Genomic DNA, 27,524 nt, shown 5'->3' on the forward strand with positions numbered 1-27,524 from the left:
CAGCTAGCCTTGCTTATGTTAGCTAAGCTAACACTCAGAGACAACATGCTTGGAGCTTGTTAGCTGTGATTCTAACGTTTTTTTTTTTAGTATAGTAGTTGACAATGTTGATGAACCCCACATTCATTCATTAGGTATTAATTTTAATCCCATGCTGCTGATTTTAGTTTAATTATTAGTAATATCAATAAAATCAGTTTGTCTTTTTCTTCGCTGAGTGTGTTGGAGTGTGGTTATATTTGAACCAAGCATTAACAGTTTCCACAGATTTTTAATTGGTATTCACATTGTTTGTGATTCCTGCTGACTTGTTGATTTGATCCGCATCAAAAAAGTCCATGTACACCCGTTGCTGGGAGTCTCAGAGATCATAAAAGTCTCTCTTTAAGTAGGTTGGATGGTCCTCCCATACCATACATTTTACCATATCAGTCCGCATGGGCAGTGCTATTCAGCATGGGTGTATATTGGACAATGGAACAGAATTATGAGTTATCAGTTATGGGTAGGCTGGACACAGTAACTTTTTTAATTCACAATAAATTGTCCTATGTTTTATCGCAATAGACAATTTTATTTTAACTTGAAAATAATTTAATGCCACTAATATAATGAGATATCCTCAGAGGATCAGTGTTTTGGAGTCACTTAACAGATCATTTTTAAAGCTGATGTCCTTAAGTTTTGGGATTTAGGGCTCTCTCTGGTGAGAAGGGTAATTGTACCAGGCATGTGGAAGAATCATTTTAAACTGGGCGATGTGATGCGGTCTCTTTTTAAAGCGGATGAATCCGATTCCATGTTATGTTCAGTTAGAGAGAGAGAGAGAGAGAGAGCTCAGTCAAAAACTCCACTTCAAATACACACTTTGTTTTTTACTACGAGCGAATGAGCTACTGAGCTCCGAGTTTCCCCTTCTGAAGTCTCCATTGCTCCACCAGCCACTCACGTTCAGTAAAACTGAGCCTAATCCTCTTTTAGAGGCTGTACATGTGACGTAAGTAAGTAAAGATGTGTGACGTGGCCAGAAGAACTCCCACAAAAAGCGACCCCACACCCCAGTTTTTAGAATACATATATAAGTCTTAGCAGAGATGGTCGTTGCAGCACACTCATACCATTAAACACAATATTTTATCCCTTCTCCACTCAAAAATGCTTCTGCCTTCAGTTTAGAAACAGAATAATATGAACTGCCACTTTGACGTATACAGATCATATACAGAGCAGGGATGTGTTATGTTAATGGAGCTGTTTGCTAAAGTGAAACCTATTAGGACTTTTTCTTAGTGTGGGGCAGGTTAAGGGTGCTGAGACCATGGAAGCTCTGGTGGAGTTTGAGTCAGATAAGGTAAATAGCATTTGAGATGTCTGTGTATTGCTTGATTAAATGATGTGAGCAGCAGATTAAAGACTACAGCAGCAGTAAAACTGTAGTGTGTGTGAACGCAGCAACCAATATCGAGGGCAGCAATAGTTGTTGCTGTCATGTTCATTTACCATATGATAACTCGATAATAAATGTTTTAAAACAGGCCTAGTTTTAATGAAGATTAGCAACATGCATTCCTTTCTCACTCTGGTACGCTTCTACGCTTCTTACTGCAGGATCAACCCAGGGAAACTGCCTCTTATCAGATGTGTGCTTGTGTCAGAGGGCAAATAATCTGATTGGACCCGTGGCTGGTTTTGATGTTATGGTTGGTGTAGTGAATTCCTTTCATGCAAAATCTTGGTGAAGAAACAACATGATTTTACAAGCATTGCTGAGCTTACAATCTACAATTCATGACCTTAAAGGAGAACTCTGTTGTAAAATGGACTTTTGGTGTAGTAAAACATGATAAAAAGTACTTAACTTTGATGAATAGCACACCTCTGTTCTACCACAGCGTTCTGAGATTCAGAAATGTTAACAGTTTGTCCAAACACCCTTCAGACTGGGTGACACGGGGCATAATTTGCCCCGATAAATCGCTTTTTCCACCGTTATCCAGCAGCTCAAAGTAGCTCCACACCTCCTTGCTAGAATCCGGAGTGCCCTGACATTTAAAATGAGGCATTAATAACTTAAAAAGAGCACAAGTAACAGTAAAAATCACTGTTTACATCCCATAAGGCTAGCCATCATTGTACTATGTGTGTATTTATGTGCCTCTTGGCGCCGGCTGCTACGCTATGTGGAGTCTATGTATATAAGTCTGTCATTATCAGTACAATAATGGCGGAGCTTGGAGCTGAAGCTAGCAAAACTTAGAAACCTACAAGCATTTAAACAAATCTAATAATGATTTTAATCATGATTAATCACAGAATATTCTTGTGATTAATACAATACATTTTTAAGTGACACAACTAATGTAAATATATTCTATATTTATTTGGCCAATCTAACACGGATTCTTTTATTTACATTCATACAGCTATTATTAAAAGCTTATCAGGTAGGCCACATTGTTTACACATTCAAGCAATATTTGATATTTGCATTGTTCATTTCATTGTAATTAAATACTTGCCCTGAATATATTCCTTTTAATATTATATTTAGTAATTATTGTTATTATCATTTAGAATAGTATATGTCTTTTATATACACATTTTTAAAGTGACAGTCTGTATTATTTTGTTTCTAAACTGAAAGCAGAAGCATTTCTGAGTGGAGAAGGAATAGAATATTGTGGAATGTCCATCCCTGCTAAGCCTAATATATTCATCCTAAAAACTGGGGTCACACGTCTTTATGTACTTATGTCACACGTACAGCCTCTAAAAGAGGATCCGGCTCAGTTTTACTGAACGCGAGCGGCTGGTGGAGCAAAGACTTCAGAAGGGAAAACTCAGAGCTCAGTAGCTCATTTACTCTATAACAATATAGAGTATATTTTACTATAGTAAAAACAAGGTGTGTAGTTGAAGTAAAGTTTTTGACTGAGCATGCTTTTCTCTGACTGAACATAACCTGGAATCGGATTTATCCGCTCTGAAAGGAGACCGCATCACACCAACCCAGTTTAAAATGATTCTTGCACATGTTCGTTGCAATTACCCATTCTCACCAGAGAGGGCTCTAAATACCAAAACTTATGGACATCAGCTTTATATAATGCAAAAAAATTGTTTATTATGGTTCTCAACAAAATTACAGAAATTTTATAGATTTAGATTTTTGTCAGTATTGCACACATCTATACAACAGACTCTCTCTCTCTGACCTCACAGCTCGTTTAAAAGCAGAAAACAGGCCAGGCCCAGCACAGACCATTCCTGAAACACATTAGACCTAAATCAAATTTACTGAACGAGACAGGAAAGGAAATTAGAATAGTTTAGATTAAGATTTGTGTCCACTGTGCACCACTGATCAGAGTAAATGTTCAGAGTAAATGTTCTGAATGGGCTCTTCCTGTGAAGAGCTGATCAGCGTGAATTGTCCTTACTGCATCAATGAAGATCCTGCACTGTGTGTGTATGTGAGCTGTGATCAATGGGAATAAATGAAAAGGATAAGCCAGACTTTGGGCTCCTTCTAGTGGTTCATTTACAAAAGTCCCCTACAAAAAACAGCAAGCCACAACAAAGAATAACTTACAGAGCCAGAATATATTACAGATATATACATTTGCATATACACAATCATACACTATATAGACTATGGAATGTAAGTAGTGTATGAACTATGTAGATTTTATAGACTGTGGACTTTATACTCTATACATTGTGTAAGATGTGTATAGACTATATAGAGTGTATGGATTGTAGATAATATACAGTGGTGTGAAAAGGTGTTTGCCCCTTTATGGTTTCTAATTTTTTTTTTCATGTTTGTCACTCTTATATATTATTAGTAAAAGACAATATTATTAACGGAGAAGAAAATCCAAACATACATGGTCCTGTGTGAAAGAGTGTTTGCCCCCCAATTAAAACATAACTAAAGTTCATTTTCTCTAGACACACCCAGGACTGATTACTGCCACTCCTGTTCTTAATCAAGAAATTACTTAAATACAACCTGCCTAAAAAAGCAAAGTACACCAAAAGATACTCTAAAGCTAGACATCATGCAAATATCCAAAGAAATTCAGGAACAAATGAGAAAGAAAGTAATTGAGATTTATTAGTCTGGTAAAAGTTTATAAAGCCATTTCTAAAATTTTGGGACTCCAGTGAACCACAGTAAGAACCATTATCCACAAATGGCGAAAACGTGGAACAGGGGTAAACATTCCTAGAAGTGGCCAGCCGACCAAAATTACCCCAAGAGCGCAGCGCCGACTCATCCAAGAGGTCAAAAAAAGACCCCACAACAACATCCAAAGAACTGCAGGCCTCACTTTCCTCAGTTAAAGGCAGAGTTCATGACTCCACCATAAGAAAAAGACTAGGCAGAAATGACCTGTATGGAGTGCCAAGACGAAAACCTCTGCTAAACAAAATTACCATTAAGGCTCGTCAAATTTGCAATAAAACATCTTGATGATGGCCAAAACTTTTGGGAAAATACTCTGTGGACTGATGAGACAAAATTTAAACTTTGTGGAAGGTATGTGTCCCATTACATCTGGTGTAAAAACAACAAAGCATTTAAAAAAAGCATCATACCAACAGTAAAATATACTGATGGTAGTGTGATTGTCTGAAGATGTTTTGCTGCTTTAAGACCTGGAAGACTTGCTGTGATAAATGGATCCATAAATCTCTCTACTAAAAAGTCCTGAAGGAGAATGTCCGGCCATCTGTTTGTGACCTCAAGCTGAAACAAACTTGGGTTCTGCAGCAGGACAATGATCCAAAACACACCAGCAAGTCCACCTCTGAATGGGTAAAGAAAAACAAAGTGAAGACGTATGAGTGTCCTAGTCAAAGTCTTGACCTGAATCCTATTGAGATGCTGTGGCATGACCTTAAAAAGATGGTTTATGCTCCCAAACCCAAAACTGGAAAAATGAGTGGAGCCACAGCGCTCCAAAAAAACTCATTGCAACTCACCACAAATTCTTGATTGCAGTCATTGCTGTTAAGGGTGGCCCAACCAGTTATTATGTTTAGGGGGCAATCACTTTTTTACACAGGATCATGAAGGTTTGGATTTTTTTCCACCTTAAAAATAAAAACCTTAATGGAAAAACTGCATTTTGTGTTTACTTGTGTTGTCTTTGACGAATATTTACATTTGTTTGATCTGTAACATTTGAGAGTGACGAACATGCAAAAGGTTACGAAATCATGAAGGGGGTAAAATACTTTTTCACATCACTCAATGAACTGTACACTATATATGAAGTGTATGGGGTGTATAAGCAATAAGGAGTGTATGAACTGTTAAGAGTATATGGACTATGCACTTTATATGATGTGTATAAGGTGTATAGGCTACATCAAGTGCAAAAACCATATAGAGTGTAAAGACTATATGTACTATATAGACTGGATAAAGGAGTGTATAGCCTATACAGAGCTGTATATACACAGAGGAGTGTATAGCCTATACAGAGCTGGATCTATATGGACTATGTGGACTTTATACACTATAAGGAATTAAGGTGTGTACAGATTATATGGATTAATATATATATATATATATATATATATATATATATATATATATATATATATATATATATATATATATATATATAGCATAAGGACTACATGTATTATATAAAGTATAGTCTGCTGTAATTTCTGTAAAGACTTAAACTTTAGTTTGCTAAGTGCGGACCACGCCTAAAAAAGTAGAGAAAGAAGAAGGAAAACGGGGGAAACTCAGGGAAATTTGGGCTGTAATTCTGAACTGTGTGCTTGAAGAAGCGTGCATGTAATATAACCCCCTTTTATTTAATAATAAGTGGAAGAGTAGAAAAAGGGGGTTGTTGGGGAGGAGGTGGGTTGCGAACTTTCGTCACAAGAGGTAGTTAGTTATGGGAGGTATTTATAGGATGGTTGATTGATACGGGGTGGAGTTAGAACGTAGAGTTCGGGCGTGGTCCTTCTCCCAAACTTTTCTTATTACATAACATAATTTATAGTTACAGAGCTATCTGTGTTTTTGTGTCTTTTTCTAGTTAATATGAGGTAAATGTGCTGTGTGTAAGTGTGTAAATGCTGCAGTAGCGAGTGAAAGAGGTACAGTCAAATGAAAAAACTTTCTTATGTTGCTTCTATCTAAATCTGCAGTAACACAATCTGTCCCAAAACTGCTTTACTACAGACAAAGAGTTTTTAAATTCCTAATTTTTGCATTAATTTCCAAAGCTCAGCTTAGTTCCAAACCAGCTGTAAATTGTTAACCAATTACCCCCCCTTTTTTTAACAGTATACAAATTTTGCTAACTTTTCTACCATATACATTCACTGAATTTTGTACAATTTCAGGATAGGTTATTCACTGGACCTGAAGAGATGGCAAAAATAAACAGAAAAAAAACTGTTCTAAAACTTTTACCTGGTAGTGTACATTGACTTAATGTTTTATGGAGTATAAGGAGCATATACAGGGGTTGGACAATGAAACTGAATCACCTGGTTTCAGACCACAGTAATTTATTGTCTTGACGGACAGTTCTAGTGGAAACAGGAGAGTTGAGGTGCACATTGAATTCTGCTGTGATTTGGGCAGCCGTGGTTTTATGTTTTTTGGATACAATCCGGGTTAGCACCCGAACATCCCTTTCAGACAGCTTCCTCTGGTGCCACAGTTAATCCTGTTGGATGTGGTTGGTTCTTCTTGGTGGTTAATGCTGACATTACCCTGGATACCATGGCTCTTGATGCATCACAAAGACTTGCTGTCTTGGTCACAGATGCGCCAGCAAGCCGTGCACCAACAATTTGTCCTCTTTTGAACTCTGGTATGTCACCCATAATGTTGTGTGTATTGCAATATTTCTAGCAAAACTGTGCTCTTACGCTGCTAATTGGACCGTCACACTCTGCTTTTACTGGTGCAATAATGTGCAATTAATGAAGATTGGCCACCAGGCTGCACCAAATCAGCCATGAAACCTCCCACACTAAAATGACAGGTGTTTCAGTTTCTTTGTCCAACCCCTGTAGAATATATTAAGTGTAAGGATTATATGGACTGTATATATGGGCCAGTCATGATAATGAAAGATTATCTTATTAAGATTATTATGATTAAAGATCAGGTTTGGGAGCCCTGATGATCTGCATCATTGTGCTATTATTTTATCATTATATTGATAAATAATAATATCAATTACGACAGTGTATTCTGGGGCATTATACCAACGATTGTAGTTATTGTGGCCGGTCTGTGTATAGACTATATAAAGTAGAAGTATATAGGCTATATACAGTCTACAGACTACACATAGTCTAAGGGGTGTATGGAGCATGTTGATATTATGCCACAGTAATATGACTGTAAATCCTCAGACACAGATGAATCAGCTGACCCTCAGAAACACACCCTTCCCCCCAGCAGTGTGTTTGCAGCCAGCGCTATGTGTGAGGCAGACTGAGTTACTGTGAGCCATCTGGGGCCTGTAATCACTCAGGAGGCAAAAAGATGCCACAGTGTGGAGCGTGAGCAAAGGCACAGAGGTGTGTGTGTGTGTGTGTGGGTGTGTGTGCGCGTGCTGTTCAGGGCATACAAGCCCATATACAGTAAGCATCTGTATGTACTATTATGCACCATATATATGTGTATATACATATGTAATGTCACATATGTATTCACTCAGATTTGTTTCACTGCATAAATACTGTTTCTGCTGATAGACAGCCAGACTGTACACAGTTTTTGATGATGTAACAATCTCACCATGGCAGCAACCATTGTCTCTGTCTCTCTCTCTCTCTCTCTCTCTCATTCTTTCTTTCTCTATTTCTCTCTCCCCTGCACTACCAAACACACACACACACACACACTCATACACACACTGAAGCTTCTGGAATACAGAAAAACAGGTCATTGCTTCTTTAACTATTTTCATTTCAGCCAGTAGGGGGCGACAAAAGACCTGTTTTCAATTTTAAGCACTGAAGTGATTTTTTTTTTTTTACCAAACACACACACACACACACCTGATTAGCATGGAAATAATTAAGCATTTACGCTTAGTCTAAAATACCATTTCAGGTTATGTAAGGCAGATGGAAACCATTCCCAGCACACACACACACACACACCAGATTGCTCAGGCCCTGCTGTTGCTATAGCAACACCGATGGGGAATGGGCTTAGGCTGACATCTTGAGGTATGATTGGCTGTGGCCGTGGCGAGAGATTTTAGGGAGGGATGAGAGAGAGTGCATAAGAGAGAGAGAGAAAGAATGCTGAAAAATAAACATATTTAGTCTATAAATAATTTGGTTTATTCATAAATACAGTGATTCAGCACTCAAGCCAGTGTGGTGGATGGTGTGCACAAAATTAAACTGATTATTTTTCAGTGCATCAGTGTAAACAATGCAACATAATTTATTATATTATATTATATTAAATAATATTATATTATATTATATTATATTATATTATATTATATTATTAAAAAATACCATTATTTAAATTTACTTTCAATTACATAAAACCACTCAGCAGTTAATTATTTTTAAGCTATGAAACTCATTTTATCTGAAATCATGAATAAACCGAATCTTAAGCCAAAAACATATTTTCACCAGTTTTTTTTTACCACATGTAGTTGATCAGTTCAGAGAGTTTAGTGCATGTTGTTTCACACTGGTGCTATGAGGCTTGTGATATTACCAATTAGCTTGGTTATAATTCATCATACACTTTTGTAAATACTTTTTTGTAGATGTTGTTATTTAGAACAGACTAACGTATTAGTAAAGTTGAGGGTTCAAATGAATATTTTTAGCTCTGTTAGCCTTGTAGTTCACATATGTAAGTATTCACTAGAGCTGTGTATTGGCAATAACTTGGCGATATGTTTCGTATTCCGATACAGTGTTTATAATTTTGCGTACATGATTAAGAAAAAAATATCATATTAAAAAAGAAATCCTATAATTTTTATAAAATCCAAATCTCTGACTTTAATGCTAATACTAATAATTAAAAATAAAAAAATTATTTGTACAGTGATAGTGGCAAAATAACATATTTTAATACTTTGATATATCCATATTTTCTTACATCCCTTGTATGTACACACCCTAATCCATGTGTTTGTGTTTACAATTTAGGTATATTAGCTGATAATTGTAAAGGTATGACTGTATTGGGTTCTACAATCAAATGCTTTAAATAGTCTCTCTGGAAAAAGAGACTACATTACCCACAATGTAATCTGGAACATTTAAGGCAATGAAGCAAGTGTGATGCCAGTAGGAAAATAAATATATAATAACTGCACTGTTGTGAACCACACCCTTGTGTTGACAGTGATGGCACAGACAGGGGGACAAATATAAACAACAGGAGGAGTTCAGAGTGTGTGTGTGTGAGAGAGCGAAAGAGAAAGAGAGAGAGAGAGAGAGAGAGAGAGAGAGAGAGAGAGAGAGAGAGAGAGATGGGAACAGATAGTAATATGGAGATAGAAATATAGAATTGGTAGATAGGGGGAAAGTAAAGGAGAGAGAGGAACAGACATAGTAATACAGAGAAAGGGGGGAACAGATACTAATAGAGAGATATAGAGGGGAGAAACGGAGAGTAATGGAGAAATGGATAGTAATAGAGTGAAAGGAACAGACTTTAATAGAGATGGATTAAGAAACAGATAGTAATAGCAAGAGAGACACATATAGTAATAGAGAGAGAGAGAGAGAGAGTGAGAGGGGAACAGATTGTAATACAGATGGATGGAGGAACAAATAGTTATTGTGAGAGATAGAGAGATAGAGAGGACCAGATAGTAATAGACAGAGAGAGAAAGTGAGAGAGTGAGAGGGGGAAAGAGAACAGGTAGAGAAACAGAGAGAGAAAGAGATGGAGGGAGAAATGAATAAATATTCAGAGAGAGAGACAGAAATAGAAAGTGAGGGGGCCGTTGTGGGGCTTTTATTATGAAGCTTTTCCCCCTTTAAAAACCCTCCCACCAGTTCACTCAGCTCACCAGTGGCTGCAGTGCAGACTGCAGTGTTTACCATGTGATCTCTCTCTCCCTCTCTCCCTTCTCCGTCTCATTCTCTCTCACTCTCTTGCTCCCTCTCTCTCTCTATCTTGCTCTACCCTCTCTCTCCTCCTGCACCTCTCTCCCTCCCTGTTTGTATCACCAGTTTATCATTCTCCAGCTAGCATCGCATTAGACTCCCTCCTCCTCCCTCTTTCTCTCTCTCTCTCTCTCTCTCTCTCTCTCTCTCCCCCTCTGTGTCCATTGCTCGCTCGCTCTTCCCTGGCCATTCATGTTGTGAGGTGGTGAGATAGTGAGGGAGTGAAAAGACAAAGGAAAGGCAAGGAAGGGGAAGAGGAGGAGGAGGAAGAGGAGACGGAAGCAACAGAAGAAGAGAAGGAGGAAAGAGGGGGGTAGACGTACGGACGAGTGCAGACATGGACTGTGGGAAGAAGGAGTGTTCGTGGAGAAGCTGGAAAGGCCAGGGTACTGCTGCTGCTACTGCTCTGTGTGTGTGTGTGGTGTACACATGTATATGCATTTTGGCATTGGGACATTGTTCAGGCTGTAATAAGGCTGTAGAGAGTGTGTGTGTGTGTGTGTGTGTGTGTTTTGGCCTTGGTGTGTATGTGCATGACACTGTGTGTGGACTGTGATAAGCTTGGTTTATATTGGAAATAACTAAAGGAATACAGACAAAGGACTCGGTGGGTGGATGAGGGAATGAGGGGGGGTTGGGTAGTGGTGCTGATGGGGTTGGTCGGTTCCATCCTGCTGTTTTCCTCCTCGTTGCCAGGGCAGGTTGCCATGGCGGCAGGCTTTTTTCTTGCTGTTTTTGTGCAAGGGAAAGCACGCAGGACCAGCCAGTCGCCGTGGCAACCAGGTCACACCCATCTCGATTACATCATACACCTCTACAGGCAGCGCTGATACCTGAGTGTGTTTGGATGGGGAGAGAGGGATGGAGGGGGTGGAGGGGTGGTTATTGTTCAGCAAATGCAAGAAGAGCATCTAACGCAGAATAAAAGGCAGAGCTACATCCCACTCACAATCAGTCATCCACCCTGCAGCCTGCTTCACTGGGGTGATGACTACTGTATAACATGATGCTACTATGAGATCATGCCCATGTTGCGTTAACATTCCAAGATGGAGGAACCAGAAGAAGTTCATTCCAAATGTACATGGAATCTAAGTAAACATTCTGGAAGATTTAGTATATTCAGAAATAATGGAGCACTGTTTTACTATGCAGCAACATTTGCACATTAAAAATTAGTTTTGTTAGCAAAATTTAAAAAATTATGGTAATAAGCCAGTCATACAAAAACAGCTTAAATGTCTCAACACAAAAATATATAACAACTTCAAATTTAACACTTTCAGTGGCCACTCCATAATCTTCCAGGACTTCTTCTGAAAAAAAGCCTAGCTAAAATTGTTGAGGTATGCTTGGGATCATTTTACTGCTGGATGGTCCAGTGATGGTCCTCAAAGAAGGCACAAAGGACATGAGGTTTTCTTCTAGGATTTCCTGATACTGGATTGAATCCATGTTGCCCTCCACACCCTGCAGGATTTCAGTACCAGAGAAGGCAAATTAGTCCTAGACCATCATTGAGCCACTGTGGCCAGGGTGTGTTCTTTTTGGCATATGCTTTTTTTGTCCTCTTCCAGACATACAGCCCATCCAAAGGCCTGAAAAGTTGTTTCATTGCACCACAGAACAGAATTCCAAATCATAAAAGTGCCAAATGGAACTTTAGTGCCTTCAGTTTTACTGGTGGAGAGATTAATGGATTTTGTAAAATACTTATGGACTTTTGGAAGCCAACAAATATCACACCATATGTAAAAATAGGCTGACTAGGATTCCACAATATTCCTTATTGTTCTGTGAATGCATAGCTACTGCATTAGCAACTGTAGACCTACACCACACCCATCACCAGTCATCCACCCTGCTGCAGGCCTTTGGGTGTCTAGATCGTTCCATTCAGCAGAATGAAAGCAGTTTTATCTGCTGGGGGTAAACTCGATTACCGGCCATTGTAATCACTACACGTGGTCACATCAGTACCTCTGCCAGACAGGAACAGCAGAGCTCTCTTTTTATTTATAATGTGTTAAAATTGCATAAAGAAAGGTACAACTGAGGTTAATTTTGTAGTTCCAAGTAGGAAATCTTAAATCAGAATCCAATATGGCTGCTCTGGGCATCAAGAGTAGTAAAAGCTGTAGTATTGTACAGTTTATTATCACTTATTTCTGATTTTGTCTCATTAAGTTAGTTTACACAGTACTTTCCAACTTCTATCTGTGGACATGTTTGCATGGTGTTTGGATGCACAAAACCTGGGACAGTACAAACAATAGTAACAATACAGTTAAAAGTGTAAAATTTGGAAATGTTTAACTTAATGTTTAGTTTCTGATATTTGACATCCAATATTGGAATGCAAGTAAATGGTTGTGATGCACAATATTACTCTGTAGCAAAGCCTGCACTAATATGACCTTTATGCAGCTTCTTTTATCCTCAACTTTTCTAACCAAACCTGATGCATTTTGAAAGTTCAACGTAAGTAAGTTCAAGTATAACTTTTTGGCCATTGTAAGTAAAGGTGTGTTTAAAGAATAAAGGTCATGACAAGTACATCCCACCAACTGTTAAACATGGGGGTGGATGGATTATACATTGTGCTTGTGCTACAGCTAGTGTCACAAGAAACATTTAACAGGCAGAAGGAAGAATAGATTTAGAATAATACCCGCAGATTCTGGAAGTAAACAAACATCTCAACATCTGTAAAATTTTATTTGCAAGACAACTGGGTCAGATTATGTTCAGAACATCTGGCAGATTGAATGGGGTGTTCTTGGGATGCAGTGATCAGTACCTACCAAAACTCTATTAAGAAAGGACAACCAGTAAAACAGCAACTGGTTCGTAGGCACCCAAGGCCTCACAACTTACAGGGTTTAAAAGATCTGCAGTGATATCAGTCTTGGTGTTCCAGATACCACAGGACACCTGCAGAGGTCTTTTGGAGTCTGTGTCTCGATCAGAGCTGACTGATCTTGACTGATCAAAGCTGATGTTTTGGCATCACAAGTGGAACCTACACAAAGTTAGGCTGGTGGTTTTAATGTAATGGCTCATCAGTGTATAGGGCAAGCAACACTTGGTGTTCTTAGAGGTTGAATCCAGTAGCAGAAATCAGACTGTTTGTTTTAGTGCCCCATTAGACAGCTATTTAACCTCCAATTATAACCTTGATGTCCAATATGGCCCTAAAAATGTCACATTATTTGCAGAACACTGGACATAACGCAGCAATTGCCCTAAATTACAAGAAATTAAAGGCGTAACGTCTGTTTCCTGCACCACAGTAATCTTTGGTTGTAGAGGCTGGAACTTCCTGTTCTTTCTGGTTCCATTTCCTATTTTGCATTGGAATCACGATATTCCCTCGAGGCTCAGAGTCAACAAAATCTACAGCGAGGCTGTCAGACTGAAAACTGCTCAGCCATACAGTTGTTGGGCCAGTTTACACCATGGACAATGTGACATTCACAGCACGTCCACAATCCAAGTTTGAAAACAGTGCCTGAACAAGCAAGAAAAAAGTTAGCTTTTTAAGTTATCCACTTGAGGTACAATGCTAATATAGTTAAGACTTCTGTTTGTAAATCTAAACCTGCTGTTAGCACTACACTATTAAACTTAAACCAACAACAACAAAAAAGATCTGCTGATTAAGACCAAAGTCTATATTGTAATATATACTGCTCCAATGGCAAAGACCTTTCACTATGGATGAGAAATGTGTTGGCATGGTTTGTACGCTGGGCAGTAAGACTATTTATACTTCTAACACTGGTACACTCACTCACACACACACACACACACACACACACACACAATGACTGCAACCCCCCCCATGCTATTTTAAATATGGCCCAAAGCCCTGTTCATATTATGTGTATGTGTGTGTGTATGTGGTGCAGTGACTCCTTCGTGTCTCATGAGCTTTCTCATCAGCTTAGACGTGTGTGTGTGTGTGTGTGTGTGTGTGTGTAAAAGAGGGGAAATGGAGCACTGTATCTATAGCAACCATCACCATCCTTCTCATTTCGCTTTTTATTTCTCTCTCAAATACACACACATCTGCTACACTACACTGCTGCAGCTCCATGTATTGGTAGTATCTATGTTCAGCTGTCTTTACACTCACATAGACACACACACACACAGATGTACATTTGAACAGACAGCCTCCAGCATGAAGCAGAAGAGAGCACGAATGCATGTCCTCCATTTTGAAGTGTGTATGAGTGTGTGTGATTGAGGATGTGGGGGAGTTCTGAAATGCTTCATAATATATTATTTTAATTGGAATGAACTTTCTTGTTCGATAATCAATATATAATATAAATTCCAGGAGCTACACAGTATGTGGCTTAACCACAAGCTAATGCAGGTAATGTGCAATGTGCTATACTTGAGCTTCCATGCTAACCACTAGCAGTGTGGTAAAAAAAAAAGCACTAAACGCAACCTCCAAATGCGAAGCTAAGCAGGGATGCCCAATTTGAGTCTCTTAATGCTGAGTATCAGCCAAATACCTCCCCATGTTGGATTTTTCTGAGATTTGGGTTTCTGTTGTGTGTCTGTTTTAGCATTAGCCTCAACTTTGTCCTGAACATGATTTTCATTGGTGATTTAAAAACAAAGAAGTAAGTGATACACACATTATAAAGGCAGGATGTTATTGTATGCTGTTGGATTGAGCACTATTGTTTCAGAGAACACAGTCCTTTCCATTGCTCCACAGCTCGGTGGTGGAGGACTTTTTACCCCTTTAAAACCTGTCATTAGATATGGTGGCAAAGAATTTACGTTTATCTGCTCCAGAGTGTCCTATTCTATTGGCAACACTTCTTAACAGGGACTAGATAAGGTGTGTGCGTGTGTGCATTTGCACTTCTGTGTCAGCAGTGGATGAAACTGATCAGCTGAAAGGAGCTGAATGCATTCATTAGAACAGATGTTCACAGACATTTGAACCTATATCTATTGTAGTGTATTGGCTGTTGTATTGTATTAAATCAATTACCAATAACCAATTTATATCATAGGTATTATACTATATACTTTTACAGTTTGGCATAATGTGAACCTAACAAGTTGTTCTTTGTATTTATTGATAATTTCATGATGTATAGACCAATAGAAATTATCCAAATAATTTAGAATGAAAGGATTTTTTTTTTCTTTTTTTGGTTTTGTAGGTAGGTAGGGTTTTGCGTGGCAGTGACGCTGACTTTTTTTTATCAAGCTCTGTTTCTTGGTGCAGCAGGATACATGTTATTATAATGCATTTCTTGAGTTAATCAGTGTTAATAGATGATTTTAATTGGTTTGAATCAATTAATCGTTACAGCTCTGATTGTAAGCTAGCAGCACAATCACAGTGTGATATTTAGTCCATATGGTGCAGCTCTTACCTTTCAGTCTGCATCCTTCAGTCTGATCCTTTTTTTCAGTGAGTGTGTTACTACACAGCGTGGGGTATCACAGGTCTGTGTGTGTGTGTGTGTGTGTGTGTGTGTGTGTGAAGCTAGCCAATATTTGTGGGAGATATCAGTGTGCTAGCATTCACTCCCCTCCCTTCCTCACTCCCTCCCTCACTCCCACTCTCTCTCCCTCCCTAACTCCCTCCCTCACTCTTTTCTTTTGTGTGCTCGCTCGCCCATTGCCTCTGTCTCTTTTCTCTCTCTCTGCAGTCATGGCAGGCACAGGTCAGTGTTTCTCTTTCTTTAGTTAGCCTAGCACATTAGCCTTAATGTGTGTGGTGTTTATTGAACGTGAGTGTGTGTGTGATGGTACTGCATACTGTGTTTGCTTGTTGGGTTCTGGATTAGCAGTACCGTAGTTTAATTCCAAATCCAAATGGCCTTTTTGCAGCTTTATAGTTGACATTTGACCTCTCTGTGTGTCTCTGTGTGTAGTGTTGGCAGAGGGTAGTCTACCTTTGTGGAGGGTCTTGTGTACATTAGTACAAGTTTGTGTGTGTGTGTGTGTGTGTGTGTCTTTACGTCCAATGGGCATGTACACAACAGCAGCTGCTGTCTGCTTAAGCCACTTTAAGGCTATTTAGAGGAGGTGGATACTGAAGGTGTTAAAGGGTTCTTGCTCTTTAGCCGAGGATCGTCGTGAAGAACATCATCAAGCAAGCTCAAATCCTGATACTTTGAAATGTTTCTGGTTTGGAAGTCTTAAAAATAGTGTATTTGCAAGTAAGCAGCTTCCTAACTGGTCTATATTGTTGATTTAAGGCTTAAAAAGTGGTAAAAATGTGTTTTTATCGTGAACCATACACCTGTGACATCTGCATCCAGGTCACCCAGCTCCGATTGGTCGTTCTGCACAACCACATCTTCGCTTAGAGCAGAAGATCTGAAATGGCCGATATTTCTGCCCTCCTCTCAGCTCAGCTGGGTTAAATTTAGCACTGCAGGACTAAAGGGAGAATCACTCAGGAGACTAAAGCCCTCACACACACACACACAGAAAGAAACACACTGTCTATTCCCCTCAGCAGTTCTGGCGGTGCTGCAGGTGTAAAACCCCAGTCACAAACCATTACCACCGCAGAAGGGTCTCTGTTTCCGTTCTGAACAATCCAGCCAAGATTTGCTGGTTCTCATGGCAACACATCATCCGTAATGTTGGTGAATTGTGTATGAAGACCGAAGTATATTGAGTGAGTGACCCCACGCTGAGGGTCGTCCACGGCTCAGAACCTTCTGTTCATCTTCAGCGTGCAAATTTTTACACGTTTAAAGTGACAGTTTGGTGAGAAATCAAAATGCATTATGGGCCTATTGGGCACATATCCAGGGGTCCAGTCCACTAGGTGGCACTCGACCAGCAGAGATTACCACTACCAGACTGGCCAGTAGACACCCTACCGCATAACCTGCTGGAAAGACACCAGATCACAAACTAATGGAGATACAGCTCAGGTCAAGAGGCTTATACTGTCATTACAGTGCAATTAGAAATTATGGATGGAACATGGAACAACAATACAATAGACAAACATAAAGTGCAAACGTGCAAAGAAGGGCTCCAGGGCTTTAAGTGGGATCATAGGATCAAATGAAACAAAGTCATGCAATTAGCTAGTGAGGTTGTTTAGTGTGATGAGACAAGCCACATCAAGTGCTAAGAGATTCTTACTGGTTGGGAAAGATGCTTTGAATTTAGCTTGACCCCGTTTACACCAGATCACTCAAACCACATTCAAAGGCAACCACAGACAATATTACGATATTGTTACTGTGGTGTGAACACCAAAGCAAACAGCTCTGCCCACATTACCCGCATCAGTGCTAAACCATACGCAATTATTGTGAGACCACACCATCCCCCGTCAGCACGATTTGGGTGAGAATGCGACAAGCTAATTGATAAAGGTGATACTTTTGGCTTGTGTGCAAACAAAAGTAGCTGTCTTATCTCAATCTGGGCTGATGACTCTGTACAAAGAAACCTGGAAGACTCTTATGTCAGATGTGTATCTGAGATGTGAATGGCTATATCATTTGTAATCAGACTGACCAGAAACAATCACCATGTGAATTATGTCCTTATGAATATTCAGCAAGATATAATTATTTAAACATTATTACTGATTAAACATTTTACAATCATATTTTCTTATGAAGACAAAAATGTGCCAAAAACACTTAAAAATCTGAATATTTTCTCTGGACATGGAGGATTTCTTAAACGCCCCTTTCAGCATAAACTGCAAGCTTGCATATTTTTTTTTACGTTGTTGTGATGTGCTGAAATCACATTTGTTAGCTTACAAACTCATTCTGACTGCTGCTACTTTTAATTTTATAGTCAGTTTTTAATCTTTGCATTTAACGTTAGCTGAAGTTATCCTGTCTTCAGCAAGAAAGGTGCGGTATTTATTATGTTTCTATACAAGTAGATAGCCAGTAAGCTGACGTGACTTTAGAACAGGCAATCTGATTGGCCCACTGATGCTGATGAGCTGACATGCTGCCATTTTCTCTTATAGGGAGGTAATTAAAATAGTACACTAACCAAAGCAAAGTCTTATTTTCTTGTAAATATTACTACCAAGCTTTATATAACAGTATGTTATACAGTCTCAAACCACATAAACAGCCCTTGATACAACTGGTCAGCTGTGAGAGTCTACAGAGCTTTGTTTTTAGCAGTAAAGAAATGTGTTTGACCTTTTCAGCTGCTGCCTCAAGCATTAAGTGCTAAGCCTGGTTTTAGTCTCAGTCTAGTACACACCCTCAAAAGAGCTCCAGAGCTGAACTAAGACCTATTATAAGTCACTGTTTCAGATCACCAGGCACTTTTGGATAAAGCTCTTTTGGTTGAACTATATGAACACTAGCTTTTTTCTATGACTGAACTCTATACATACAGCAGTTTAACAGAGAAAGCATTCCCAGTGCTCCATTACCCAGTGTTGGCATTGAGAAAAATGACTGAAGTGAATTTTTTATGGATACTGCTGCCAGTATTCGCAATAGGTGTGCACTGCTGGTGCCATTTTACTCATTAGTAAGCAGAGCTGTCATGTTATGTCATCTATACTTTAGTGGAATAATTATTTTTCAGACAATATTATTTTTTACTTCTATTTTACTTTATTTCTACTAATTTACAATTACCTGAACTTTCTACTCCTTACATTTTAAAAATAGCCTCGTTACTCCTATTTCATTTCAGCTCTTTGTCATTCCCGCTTCTCTTCGTTCAATCCAGAGACAAAAAAGATGGACGTCGTGTCGCGGTTCCCATTCATTCAATGAAAATGAAGCCAAAATCTTCTGCCATGTTGGCGATCCTGATACCTGAGTCTGCGCAGTAGAGACCAGAGGAGGGAGAAAGACTGTGGAGAGACAGCCTACTCATTTGAATAAACCCGCCCCTGAGGGCTGCCTCGCGGTCACAGGCTGCAGAGCGGAGCGGAGCTGACGGTCTGTTATTGGTCCCGCCCATAACCAACCCTTTTTCAATAACCACACCTTTTTTGAATAGAGCTGAATAACATTTTTAAAAACGAATTCTGTGGGGATATAAAAATTTGACAATATAAGCAGAGGTTACACTAGCTGCTGCATTTAAATTATGGAGGTAGAATTACAGTATATTAGAAAAAAACGTGATTGAAACTTGTCTGTTTTGCTATTGAAACCTATGGGGATGGGTGGGGTTACACAGCTTTCTGCAACCGAACAGCAGGGGGCGCCCGACCTGTGGTGGCTTCACTTTTGAGAGACGATGCCAGTCTGTCCAGCTATACACAGTCTATGGTTCAATCAAATAACCTTATCCAGATAAATCTCTCCATCCATATACAATAAATGTGATTGTGTTTGGCTGAGAAGTATAAAGAATACATTTCCGACACCCTATTGGTTTATTCGATCCATCACACCCGCACACGTCTCCTGTGGATCGCCCTTAGCTTTTGCCCTCAATGGCATTTTTTCTTCCTACATTACTACATTAGTACATTAACACTTAAGTATGAAGCTTAAGTTGAAACTTTGCTTCTACAAAAGTATTTTAAACCCTAGTATCTATTTGTCTAAATAGAGAGTAATGATGTGAATGCTTTTCTTACATTTGTTAGTAAGGCTTATCAGTAATGTTTTCATTTAACCAAGAGCTTGTTAGCTTTGCACTGGAACCCAATGCTAATGGTCTGCTAAAGGCTTTACATGTAATTGTAATGGTGCTAACAAGTAATGTTATCTTGGAGTGCATGAGTTAGCATGGTGCTAACTGTAAAGGAATTCATCATTTCTAATAAACTTATTGTTGCTGTTGTTTTCAGCTATAATAACAGTACTATTAGACAAACAGCCCCACTAGCTAGCATGCTTAGCTAACTACTCTACCTGAGAGATGATTCATCATTGTAACTTAAAAATACGTGTTCCATACTAGCGCCACTCTTGAGCGCCAGTCGGTCACTTTGAGCTCTTATCTGAAAAACCACTGATAAAGTGGCTATTTTTGCCTTCGTTCTAGCCACCCTCAGTCCAGTTATTAACCCTGTGCACAGGTGCTGCTAACGTTAGCACAGCTGTGGGCACATGTGTGAGACACAGCCAGGTGCTGACTGAGAGCCAAACACACATTTTGGAGACTGCTGAAAGCTAGAAATTTCTGACTTCAAAATCATTTATACTTAATATTACACCGATAAGCTTAGTCCTTACACATGCAGAGCAGCTAAGCCTACAGTAATCACTTGACCTGCTCTTTTAGCTGTTGACAGTTTATTAAGTAAAAATTCTTGGATTGAAATCGGTAAAACAGCGTCCCAATAAGATGCTGGAGAGAACAAGAGAGAGGCAGACGCTGATATAATTTTCAGTACTAGCTAGCAAAAACTAATAACATTATACTACCAAAGGTGACATATTCACATTCATTACTCAAGTACGCCTAGTAGTTAACAGTTAATTCATTCAGTTATGTCACTGTTAACTAAATTGTGGTAATTGCTCTTTCTCATAGGACCAGACTGGTTTGAATACTGTATTTTTAGCACTATGATGCACACTTATAGTCCTTTAATTTGCCCAAAAATCTACAGTGTGCCTTACAATCCAGTGCGCCTTATGTATGAATTTTACCAGTCAGGTTGTAAGAAGCAGTAAAGCCACTCCGCTGCAATACAGCATTTATACTAAGCAGTATAAGCATTAGCCGCTAACTGCAGCGCTAGCTCTTTCGCCATTAAGAGGTGAGTATATTGGACTGTAGTATGTGTGTTTACCGTGTTAAAACTAGCTATGTGGGACAAACCTTTAGTTGATACCCTTCTGGCTTACCGGAACACTCAGGGTTCCTCAGTGTAGCGCTGTCAGGTGGCGTTTATAAGCACTAAGTGCTGCTAACTGCGGCTTGTGCTGCTGCTAACAATGGCTAGCGTTGCTGCTAACCGCACTAAAATATTAGAAATCTAAGCTTACTGTAAATAAACAGAAGCACTTTACTCACCTAAATAAACAGTTTTCAGGAGAGAAATCTGTGTAGATTAACACTCTGTGCTCATTTGACTTAGATGAATTAGACGGGAAACAAGGCAACACCCTTGTTCTTTACTAGTGTCGCTTAAAATGTGTCTTAGAATCCAGTGCGCCTTATAGTCTGTAAAAAACGGTAGCTTTTTTCCCTTAAATTAAAGAAATTTGTAAATACCTTAACTGCACGATATATTGTTTGTATTCTATACTGTAGGGTGTACTGTGCTTTTTCAGTGTATAAAGGGACATTTTAATTAATAAATAATAATATTAATATTTGTGGGAAGTACCTTTCACCTAAAAGCATTGATGTGAGTGTATATTTAGAGCCCCAACCATTTAAAACCTAATGAATGTTGATTCAGTGTCAGAATTTCAACATTAACTGATGCCTGTAAGGTAATGTTAAATAAAGGTTGTTTTTTACAATATCGGCCTTAAAAGATGTAATGCAACAAAACATTTAATGTTTATTCAAAGTCCTTTGCTATCAGGGGTATCAGGTTGCAGACACCTCACCCTGAAAAAAATAATTTTATGGATGTAGAATTAAGGCCTCGAGTCCCAACCTTCTCCTTCAAACCCCTCATGCACATGCCTAAAGAATAAAATTATATATAGTGTTTGTTTGGCTAAAGGAATAAAAATAGTGTTTATTTAGATCTGTACTTTCTTTATAATGTAATCTTAATGGAGTGGATGGAGTACCTTTAACACCTATCCAGCTACAACTGACAATGGTAGCAATGTTAATGAACAAGAGAAACCTGATGAAACTCATCTGAGCATTCTCTCTGCAGCAATTTAACCCACAACAAGTAATATAGAAGTTACTGTTCCTAACAGTGCCCTAAACTGTCATTATTTCACCCAATCTTTCTCTCACAAAAGCTCCTCCCACACAGAATCCTCATTGGTCTACTAAACATTAAGAGAGGCCAATCAGGATGCTGTATTTGTTACTCTCTAACTACCTGTATGTGTGTCTTTCCCATGTGTGATCACTCTCACTCGCTCGCTCAAAAAAAAATGTCCAGGATATTGTATATAATTTGCGGGAATCAGGGAGCACATTAAAATCTGAGAGACTCCCTGAACTTCCGTGACATGTGGGATCTCTGAGGGTTCATGATAAAACTTGTAGACTAATATTTTAGCACCTTAATGCGAACATAGTGTGAAGCTTTTTTAGTACCGCTCTTTTTGGTTCTCTGAGGCTAATTAATGCTTCCTGAAAATGTCATGTTAGCATTTTTTGTAGAACATTTCTTAAGTCCAGAGGCTATGCCTGTTGGCCAGCTGGTAGAACTGGTTAACCATCTTGTCTATTGACTAGTACACCAACTACACTCATTGTCTATTGTTTCTCTGCATACTTTATTATCATCCTTTCACCCTGTCCTTCAGTGGTTAGGAGTAGGACCCCACAGGACCATCACAGAGCAGCTATTATCTGTGTGGTGGGTCATTTTCAGTAAAAAATTAAAAAGCCTTTTATGATATTAACATTATTGATCTATCATACCAGAAATGGAATTTTCCTCAGTAATATATATTTGATAATCGTGATCATGCCTGTTGTTTTATTTGTATGTTTGTTCATATATATATATATATATATATATATATATATATATATATATATATGTGTGTGTATATGTATATGTAACAGTAAACAGTATTTTAGCCAGTCATACAGTCAGCCATGACCAATGCTTCAATAATTGCGACTCCATACACAGTGTGGACTGAACTAGCAGATAAACCAATCAAATATATCTTATGCTTTTAGCGAAACTTGTGTAAACCGAAACAACTTTACTAATCCAGCGACTGCATGTTTTTTTTTTTTATCTACAGTGGTGGACCTGCTGCACTGGCGGGATGTGAGGCAGTCCGGTCTGCTCTTCGGCAGCGTGCTGCTGCTGCTGTTCTCACTAACGCAGTTCAGCGTGGTCAGTGTGGTGGCTTATCTCGCTCTGGCCACACTCTCAGCCACCATCAGCTTCAGAGTCTACAAATCAGTGCTGCAGGCCGTGCAGAAAACCGACGAGGGACACCCTTTCAAGTGAGTATCACTGTGGCTGAATTCTTTGTGCACAAGAATAAGTGCTAAACTGCATGTTTGTTAGGGTTCTCAGTGTAAATAAGTGATATCCATATATCTATATGTATTTACACTTAGTTATATGTTATATAGAGCAACACACCTCTGCACATTAAAACATGCTGTTAATGTACTGTTTCCATATGTACTGTTAATTTGAAAAGTAGTAAAACACAATTAACACAATGGCACAATTAACTTTATCTCCTTCCCCAAACAGTAAACGAATTTAACATAAACATGTTGATTTTAACCTCTGAACCTGCCCACCTCCATTCCCCCAGTCCCATTTTCACACTCAGGGTGGCCAGGTATAGAATAGCACGCAAGGGGGTACTGTAGCCATGGAAACAGGCAAACTGGCTATTTTTCTTCTAAGCAGGTTACCACTGAGCTTCAGTAAGGTTGCTGACCATAGCTGGATAATTTAACACCTCCACTAGCATTGTAAAGATGGCCATTTTGGACTTTGAAATGTATATATTTGCTGGCTACAGATTAAGACTCGTCATCTCTTGCCCCTGTGTCTAAATCTGGCAACCCGCATCAGCTTGATGTCTGGGGAGTAGCGGGCAGTAGCAGGCAGGGCAGAAACTGGACTCCTGTAGCCATTTTACACTCTCACTAACATTTATTACCGATTGTTCCTTTAACCATTAAAAGCCCAGACCCAATTTAAATATTGAAATGCATAAAATAAATAAATTCAGTGTGCAGCTCATTCTCTCATTCATTTTTTCTTACTTTGGGACATCTCTTATTTTAATTATATACAGAGTAGTGTAACAAAAATGACAATTTCATAACGTGTTTTTTTTTTTTTTTTTTACATTTTTTTCTTTCAAGAAATCAGGTCTGAACTAGTGATCTGGAATATAAAACATTTTAATTGTTCAAATGGTTGGAACAGAGCTGTAGAAGCTAAACATACATAGGAGATCTATTTTTATTATCTCCTGCACTCCTGAATTCTGTAAATAAGGTGAGATGGACAAACACAGATTGACCCATTGTGCTGTGACGCTCTCAGGATGTTCAGTGTTTTTAATTTAGTGACTTTATGACTTCATAAAGTGAAGGACAGTTTTAAAAGGGTCTGTGATGTTCATCACCATGGGCTTTTTTGGGTTAATTTTTTTTCCCTATACAGGGGTGCCTAAACCTTTAAATAGAACTATAATATGATTATTATGTGCAAGTGCATGTGTTAAATGTTTGCTCTTTAGTTTAACATTGGAGCGATGATGCTAATGTTAGCATGTTTATGTTAACAGGTCTAAGGTTAGCAGGCTAATGTCAGCATGGCTCAATCATCATTGCAGTCTTGAGACGTCCACTTGCACTGTTTATAGCCATGTAAATGCAGCAGTAAATGAAGTGGTGATGTATAGATCTATGCAAACCAATTACATAAATAGTTCCCCCTAAAGGAGAAACTTTTTTTTTACATTTTGTTAAAATATATTTTTAGATCTGTAGATAAAAATGTCATAAAAAGTGCATGTTTTATAATTCCAAATAACTCAAGACATCTTCCATTCATGAAGCCCGAAGCCAATGCAATCAACTGATGGTCATTTCCCTCTCTTTCTCAGGGCCTATCTGGAGGTGGAGATCGCTATGTCTCCTGAGCAGATCAGTAAGTATGTGGATAAAGTGCAGCTGTACGTGAACTACACTCTGAAAGAGCTGCGCAGGCTCTTCCTCGTCCAGGACCTGGTCGACTCCATAAAGGTGAGACTTTCTGACCCCCACAGACATCACATCTTAAACATCCAGCCTGTGACCGAAATGGCTTCATACTCTCTCATTAGTTTTGGGCTATATAGGGAGACACTATTTAATTCAGACACTACCTCACTATTCTATAATTCTGAGACACCTCACCGTCTGCTCTTGTTGCGCATGCACACACACGAACACAAGAATACCTTAACTGTTTAAAATCCTGTACACACACAAATTAAGCTCTGAATTAATGTTAATAAAGCTCTGTGCTGATCAGGGAGTAATATTTGTTACTTTATACTGTTTATAAACATAAGCCTCGCATTAATGATCAACATGGGAAAATATAAGAAATGAACAGTGTCCAGTGTTGCCAGATTGGTTGTTTATGCTAAATTGGTTGGTTGTGTATGGCCAGTGTAATGTTTATTAATTTAATTTTCTAAACCGTTTGAGGCAAATGCAGAATTCTAAAATTGGATGTACTCATTTTTTTTATGTAGTGCAGCGTACAATAAATACATTTTTTTTTTTAGTTTAGTTTTTTCATCTCTGCCCCTCACAATCGAAATTTTAGGAAAAACTTAGAAAACTTTTCTTTATTTTCCTGATTTTTCCATTTTGCAAGTTGGATTATAACATCAGATAATGTTACAAGAACCAAAAAAGGACAAATCTAAAAATTGAGGTATTCAACATTAATTTTGTTTTTTTTACAATATTTAAGGCAATGTTGGAGAAAAAACTGTGACATTGTTGATACGCTAAAGATTGCCTTTTTTGGCAGTTTTCTTTGCATTTTGTTGGATTTGAAACACGTTGTACCCAGTATGCAAATGTAACAATCTGGCAACCCTGGCCAACACTGCTAACAACACTTTAAGCTCAACATAGTAGTTCTGTGTGTGAATTTCCACTGGTGCTTGGGGTTCTACACTGTTTTAAATGTGGTTGGTTCCAAAAAGGGTTTTTAATCTCGCAATACAGAGCAAAGCATTTCAAGAGTATTGAACAATGATTCTTTACGTAGATTGCATGGAAAGACAATGTGGATTTGGATCAGTCTTTAAAAAATAAAATAAAAAAAGTTTGAATGCGGCATGTTTGGCTATTAGGAATTTGAGCTACTTTCAGAAATCTGGATCAGTATTTGGCGCTCTTTTAAAACTCAGAATTCAAATCTGGCTCACTTTTGTAAATATGCATTTGGAACTTTTTCAATTTTTTAAATCAGAAGAAAATGATGTTCTTTTCTTTCTGTAAACCAGGATTTAATCTTATTCAGATCATAATAATATCTATTTTAGTTACAGACAACTATTATCCACACACTTTTTTCTTCTTATTTTCAATGAAAACTATGAAAATAATTTACAAAACAATTAGCATGCTGGTGGTAGCTGTGGCTACTTATGGCTAAGCAATGTGTCTAGGCATTAAAAGGTGTGTGTGTGTGTGTTTAGTTTGCAGTGTTGATGTGGCTGCTGACCTATGTAGGAGCTCTCTTTAATGGCCTGACTCTGCTCATCCTGGGTAAGAAAACACAAAGCACAATACGGCTGCCTGCTCACACCACAACACTGCCCCACACTGCATTATGGGTCGTTAAACAGCTCTAAATCCCTGCAGTGCTGTTATCCTATATAATACAGAGAACCACTCAAACGTTAGGACCCACTCGACTAAACACATTCCCATCTAAAGCCTTACACTTTCATTAATACTTGAGGAAGCAAATAAGCGAGTAAAAAGACGATGAGTGAAGTTGTTACAGAGACTACAAATACTGTGTTAATCTGCTTTAAGACAAAAATAGGACAAGAAAAATATATAAACTTTATTTACAATCCAAACCCACCAGTGAATCTACATTATATGGATATGATATGGAATTTTGATAATAAAATAGTTGTAAATTTTAACATAACCTTCTAATGAATGCATTCAGCTACTTTAAGATAGACCCATTGCTGACACAGATGTGCGGACTCATGCACATATCTGAGCTGTGATTTCTGCAGCTCCTCCAGAGTGATCATGGGCCTCTTGGCTGCTTCTCTGGCCAGTGCTCGCATTACATAATCTACCAGTTTGGGGGGACTACCATATTTTTATAATTTGCAGTTATATAAAATTTTTTTTTATTTTTGGATAATGGATTGAACAGTGCTCCTTGGGTTAACCTAACCCTGCTTTAAACTAGTCCATAAATTTATCTCTGACCCATCTAATAAGTTCCTTGGTCTTCATGACTGTTTGTTCGCTAGTGTTTTCTAACAAAACACTGAGGCCTTCACAGAACAGGTTTATTTATACTGAGACTAAATTACACGCAACTACAGGACTTTATTACCTAATTAAGTGACTTTAGAAGTCTGAAGACAATTGATTGCACTGGATTTGATTTAGGGGTTTCAGAGTAAAGGGGGATGAATATTTTTTCAGATATTTTTTATTCCACTTCTCAATTATGTGCTACTTTGTGTTGGTCTATTACTTAAAATCTCAATAAAATACATTTACGTTTGGGG

At 38.5% G+C, this 27,524-nt stretch overlaps 1 protein-coding gene across 3 annotated transcripts in view; it reads left to right on the forward strand.

The window, feature by feature from the left end:
- rtn1a (reticulon 1a) overlaps window positions 1–27,524 on the forward strand; it is a 47,217-nt gene that overhangs the window by 16,620 nt on the left and 3,073 nt on the right. The window contains exons 1-4 of one of the 3 annotated variants that reach the window (XM_007247556.3): window positions 10,137–10,538; window positions 23,019–23,226; window positions 24,861–24,999; window positions 26,457–26,526. In XM_007247556.3, coding sequence (XP_007247618.3) covers window positions 10,490–10,538; window positions 23,019–23,226; window positions 24,861–24,999; window positions 26,457–26,526 — 466 coding nt within the window. In that variant the 5' untranslated portion in view covers window positions 10,137–10,489. Of the gene's footprint in view, window positions 1–10,136; window positions 10,539–15,756; window positions 15,858–23,018; window positions 23,227–24,860; window positions 25,000–26,456; window positions 26,527–27,524 lie in introns of those variants that run through there. The other 2 variants (XM_007247557.4, XM_007247555.4) reach the window with 2 other exon arrangements.

This window comes from Astyanax mexicanus, chromosome 7 (genome assembly GCF_023375975.1).
Source record: "Astyanax mexicanus isolate ESR-SI-001 chromosome 7, AstMex3_surface, whole genome shotgun sequence".
NCBI lineage: Eukaryota > Metazoa > Chordata > Actinopteri > Characiformes > Acestrorhamphidae > Astyanax > Astyanax mexicanus.